Source organism: Somniosus microcephalus, chromosome 12 (genome assembly GCF_052327205.1).
Source record: "Somniosus microcephalus isolate GS21.2 chromosome 12, FLI_Smic_1.0, whole genome shotgun sequence".
In the NCBI taxonomy this organism is placed as follows: Eukaryota; Metazoa; Chordata; class Chondrichthyes; order Squaliformes; family Somniosidae; genus Somniosus; species Somniosus microcephalus.
In genome coordinates, this window is record NC_140998.1 from 152,127,977 (window position 1) to 152,133,976 (window position 6,000).

Below are 6,000 nucleotides of genomic sequence, written 5' to 3' on the forward strand. Positions count from 1 at the left end.
TTGTTGTTGTTGAGAAACTTAGGTGAAGGACAGGTCCATAGTTCAGGACATGACCAAGATTAATCCGGTTTAAAAAAGACATGAATACAAATCTGGTCTTGAATTTCAACACAGACGATATATTTGTAGCTTAGGAAAATAGTAAGGAAAACTCAGAGGCACAGTGACAATGGTAGTATTGATTAAAGTAGAGAGAGAAAGACCATTTCTGGATCCCGGATTCCATCTCTGGTCTGTGCTGAGGGAACTGATCTCGGCCATGAGCGCCTTCTGAATTAAGGACAGGGCAGTTGGCCACTCGATTACAATTTAGCGACCCCATTGGAGGTGCCTGTATATGTATATGTCACTTGAGACTGGAGCAGGCTCGGCTGCGATACTCCCCCTTTTTCACCCTCCTTCCCAAGACTGAATAGCCTACTGACACTCATTGCCAGGGGTGGGGGCACATAGGTCTGCAAGTCAGTAAGAAGTCAATACCTTCAAGAGAGGAGTAGAGAAAATTGACAAGAAGAGGGGAAAAAAAGGAAAGACCAAATAGATTTGGACCCAAGAGATGAAGGAAGAGTTGCTTACCAGCCAGTAATATTTTACTTGTATCTTGTCCAGGAGTGTGAGAGAGGAGTTGGAACCGTTAGGTTCAGTGTTATCAATGCAACTTTTGTTACAGGGTGACATAAAAAAACTACTAGGCACTTGGTCTAAGCGTTAAACAAAGCTTTAATCAACTGTTTTACAACATGGAGGTCTAGTTGTGTCCTTCACTAGTTCCTGTTAAGAATGTCCTGCGCAAGCTGGGCCCGTGCCCGAGTATTTAGACTCTTCCCTGGACAGTGCCACCCGCAGGCCGCTCAGTATTATTTCATAAGTCTTTCTTTCATGAATGACTGATTCATGTCACAGGGCTGTTTGTTTTTTAACAGATTCTTCAGCCTCTTCTATCCCTCTGACTGCTGGGAGTTTGCTGATGACACCACAGGGACAGGTTCTGGCTTTAAACAGCCCTCTTGTTCCTGGCCAAACCCCAGTCTTCACCACTGAGGGACTCCTAAATGGAAACCAGTTGATACCCAAGGGAGATAGCATTGCTGGGACAAATATTGCAGGTAATACTAATGAGTTTTGGACCGGATCTCGTGTACGTTCTATTTTTGCAAATGTGTGTTGCAACAATTAAGAAAAGGCTTGACTTGAGGACTGGACAGCACAGTGGCTTAGGATGCTCTGCTTTCATCTCTGGGATCTGGGTTTCAACCCAACCACAAGATTGTGTTTAGATTAAACATTTCTCCTTCTCGCGCATATTAATCAGCGCAAAAACTGATCATAATTTGGCACACATTGGTGCTGAATTGTTACTTCAGTCACAGGGAGAGCTTGTGTGGGAAATGGAATTGTCACATTGATACAGTAGATCGTTGAAGCACCGTAGGAAGAACTTCCAACCTGGCAACACTTCATCCTGATATTGGGTGTTCGAAGTGAACAAGTGTTCCATTCCTAGCACTGACATCCCTCAATTTAATCCAGGAGTTTAAAAAAATCCAGAAGCTTTATAAATAGAGGCATAGAATATAAAAGCAAGAAAGTTGATGTTGGGGATGAAAGTCTCCTTTTAACAAGTGCTAAGGGTTTTTGTGTGAAATTAATATGGGTCCTCCTATTTCCATTCGCAATAGTTGTCTTATCACCCCTGTGCTTGCTGACCTACATTGGCTCCTGGTCCGGCAACACCTTGAATTTAAAATTCTCATCCTTGTTTTCAAATCCCTCCCTGGCCTTGCCTCTCTGTAACCTCCTCCAGCCCTAAACCTTTCCGCCTCTCTACCTCTGCTCCTTTAAGATGCTTTTAAAACCTACTTCTTTGACCAACCTGTCCTAATAATTCATTACGTACTTGGGGGTGGAATAGAGATGGAGAAGATCCTTTGCTTCCAACATGGTTTATCTGTTCAGCCTGTCCATATCATTAGTTAATATATGGGCGATTGTGTGCATACTCACGTGCCTCCCGCAGAGCGCCTGAAACTTACAGTTCCATTGGACAACTTATTGGTGCATCAGTGGCCCGAATGGTTTTTATGCGGAATGTTCTGCACTGAACCATTTGTCCCATTTTGTCTCGTATTAATTTTGACTCCAAGACATGAGCTCCCACCATCTTTGCCTTTGTTAGTGAATCTTAAGATGTGAATAAAGTTCTTTCTCTCTCTCTCTCTCTCTAGGTATTGCTTCAGTTACTATCCAACTGCAGGGGTTGCCAGTTCCACTTCAGGTAAACAACTTTACCATTACTGGGATGTCTTCTGCGCAGTCGAGCACCAGACCTCCTGGGATGGAGGCATTAGGCTCCGGTTCAGCTGAATTGGCGCAAGACAAGGAAGCCACATCGATAGTGCCAGCAAGTCCAGTTGGTAAGAAATAGTATATCTGTACTTCTCTGATTTCCGCATTTATTTAGAATACCAACGAATGTGTAGTCCTGTATTTTCTGTGGGATTGCATTTCAGTTCTCGCTGTCCTAAATGGAGTAGTTGGTGCACTGCATGGCAAGTGTGCTGATCCTATGAACGGAGGAGAGAAATGTGACCAGATGGGTGCAGACCAAAGTGTGTCAGGGAGTTAGCCAACATCTCTGTGAATCAAAAGCAGTCAAAGAGCCTTTTCTGGAGGACTCGCCAGATGCAGATGCCTGGATAACCAGCACCCCCTCTGCACCCAGTCTTTGCTTTGGTACACCGTACATGTTGGTCAATATTAACAACATCTGAGAAAGCATTGGTGGTGTGAGCCATGAGGGGCCCCAACTCAACCACCTCAATCATTTTGAGTCTTACTTGGTGCTTTGTTGGGTGGTGTAGAGTGGTCAGAGTTGCATTTCATAAACATGCATCCTAATATTTAGAAGTTAAAGTTTGGCTGATAGGGAGTACATGGGCATAAGGTATAAGATTAACTGACGTAATTTGAGTCAGAATGGTTACTGTTACAATAATTTTAGATTTCCAGGGTTTGATCGCAATGAAGTGACAATATAGGGCAGGTGATGGTTCTTGCAGTTCCTCACATGTTGCTTTTCCCATTCCTATATATATGTGTTATTTAAATGTAAATTGTTGTTGTTGCTGGTCAGTGAGGTGCTGGATGATTTCCAAACACTTCACTGGAATGCAGATCGGAAGGTGACTCATCCAGGCTGAGTATCTGCTTAAGGAACAATGGTAGATCATGAAATCTGTTGCTTGCACATCCTGTGACTGGAGATACGGAGAATAAGAATTGGAGAAAAATATCTCGCTTGTAAACTTGTGTGCAACTAAAGTACATAAAAATGGTACCTACAATGCATCATTAAACTTACAATGACATGTTTTAATTGTTTGCTATCTCACTCCAGATAATGACGCCTCTTCCTTCCTAATGCCAAGAATAGTGAATGTGACCTCGCTGGCTGGAGAAACCCCATCACTAAATGTAGAAGGGTTGAACAATTCCTTTGCAGAAGTAGATCCTCAACCTCTTGACTTCAGCATGAAAGGGAGAAAACAGTGTACATCACAAGGACAGCAAACTCCTACAAACAGTAAAAGAACAGGCTCATCGGATCTAAAGAACAGTGCACCGATAACTGGGGAGTTTACTGTACCTGGTGAAAGTGAGGTCATGCCATTTTTTATTGTGTCGCCAGAAGCTTCAGAGTCCGAACATGCCCAGCAACATACACAGCAGGCTGTAACTTCTTGGGTAATGGGTGCTGACAAGATCAGCAGGTCACCAAAGGCATTGGATCTCTCTGGTTTGCCTGACAGAGTTGCAGTGTCTTGCACAGAGCAGGCCTGGACTGGAGAGATGGCCTCGGCTGGATCAGCATCGATAACCGAAGTAATACTCGAAGATAAATTGGAACTCCAGGTGATGAGCAGTCGGATGCAAACATGCAGCACAGGTAAAACTATTGGGCAGAGTGATGGAGATGCAGAACTGTCGTCCTCTCAGCTACTTGAACCGTTGTTGAAAGTAAATGGCGCGGCAGCTGGTGAGTTGGTGGACACTGAGGGGTACGAGCCGTTCACTTCACTTTTAAACGAGCTTGCGTTTTTAAATCAGCAGTTCTCTGACGACGAGGAAAATCCAGATGCATCTTCAATGTCGGACCACCAGACATTGGGCTTTATTGACGGCAGAAACCAAGGGGATGGCATGGATGAATTGTCATTAATCCACGGGCCAATAAGACTGGTGGACATTGATGGTGCTGACGGAACCACTGATCTGAAGCAGGTGTCGGAGAGGGAGAGCGGAGGCTCCACTAGCCTCCTGGTATTGCAGCTGGAAGGGGAGGACTTGAACGTCGAGCAGCTGCTTAGCGGCACAATGCCCGTGGATTCTCAAAGCGAGTTGGACGATGGCACACTGGACTTTGAGGGCACCCCCACTAGTGGTGCAGACAGTTTGGTAAATGTTTCCCCTCCCCCACTTGTCCACATGAAAGCAACCTCGCCTTTGTCAAGCACAGAGGTCCCAAGCGCATTGGACATGCTTTGGAGACCAATGCCTAAGCTGGCACCCCTCGGCTTAATCAGGGTACCTGCGAAGGGTGAATCACTAGCACTGGCTGAGTCCGGGTCTGAGCATTCTCCAGAGAATAACAAGCCTATGCCTGCACTAGCACGGATCTCATCTCCACAACAAACGAGCACGGACAGTCCAAGCAGTGTTTCAGGAGAACCCTGCAACAATTCATCTGAGAAAGAATGATCGAACTGCTGCTTCAAAATTACTCCTTTTTTTTGTTGCTTCTTGCCAGCTTATGAGGATTCTTTACAGAAAGCAAAAATAATATAATGTTAGATCTCTCCAATGGGGAGTTTAAATATGGAATTGAAATGGATGTAAATGAATTGAGCTTTGGCGATCTGTGGTGATCATGCAGGGAGTGTTATTAAAGTAACCAATGAAGTGTGTTTTAAATCTGGCACGTCACCAGAGAATGGATCTGATGTACAGTTTGTAGCTGCTATCCACCATGAAGTTGTGCCGATCACAGAGCTGACTGCCATAGTGTGATAATTCGCAGGGGGCTTAGCTGAAACGGGGCATTTTGGAGCTCTGTTTTGTGATGTGGAATCTTCCATTGAAATAATTTCTGGATTTTTTGTACAGTTTCTAAACATGCCACCTTAAGCATGAAGATGCCGAGCATAATTTCCTGGGAGGGTGAATAAACACCTTTTGTATGTAGCTTGTATAATAAGGAGATGTGGGCTTTGTTTGCTATAGTAATCAGTCAACTGTAGTACAAACTGACTTTTTGTCTCGGTGGTTTTGTTAACCTAATGTTCTGAATAGCTGAGGGAGTGTTGGTGCATTCGAAATGCGCCAAACCTACCTTTTGGATTTCCTAGTACTGGAACAAATGAGATTTGAAGAGAGTCTATTGTGTTGATACTGATTGAAAATGAATTGATTATGTTGAGCAGTACAAGAAGCTGGATGGACAAAATCTAATGTTTGGTGTGGCTTGGAAAATGTGTAAATACTGTATTTCACAATGTGGTTTTTAAAATATGTAGCAGATTTTTTTTGTTTTTTGTCAAGATCCCACTATTTTTTTAGGAAATGCACACTGCTAACACAGACCTGATTAGAACCTCCTGTGTATGTGGTAAGAGGGCATGTGTGGCCTTGCAATAAAACCAGTTAAAGCAAGATACTTTATTTGTCTTTAACAGACACTGTATGCATTATGCCTTTTTGTAATTTGATGTATTGGCGACTGCAATGAAGGTAGTCGCCATTTCTTGAGTTTTCATTTGGATTTTGATTGGGAGTGCGGGACTGTGTCCTTGATGAAATTTACTCCTAATGTGGTACTTCAATGGAATCAGATTACTTAAAATTATTCATTCATTTATTCAGTCTCCACATACAAAGAATAGGCCCTCTTTATCCCTTCCCCATCGCAAGTTACGAATTAAGTGACGGACCTTTTAAGACTGA

General features: G+C 43.5%; 1 protein-coding gene across 4 annotated transcripts in view; it reads left to right on the top strand.

Moving 5' to 3' along the window:
• The window catches only part of mgaa (MAX dimerization protein MGA a), a 113,262-nt gene extending 107,553 nt beyond the window's left edge, over nucleotides 1–5,709 (top strand). For all 4 annotated transcript variants that reach the window (XM_086003665.1, XM_086003664.1, XM_086003666.1 and 1 more), the window contains 3 exons: nucleotides 924–1,106; nucleotides 2,226–2,414; nucleotides 3,398–5,709. In XM_086003665.1, the coding sequence (XP_085859791.1) occupies nucleotides 924–1,106; nucleotides 2,226–2,414; nucleotides 3,398–4,758 (1,733 nt within the window). In that variant the 3' untranslated portion in view covers nucleotides 4,759–5,709. The remainder of the gene's footprint in view (nucleotides 1–923; nucleotides 1,107–2,225; nucleotides 2,415–3,397) is intronic.
• The last annotated feature ends 291 nt before the right edge of the window (nucleotides 5,710–6,000 follow it).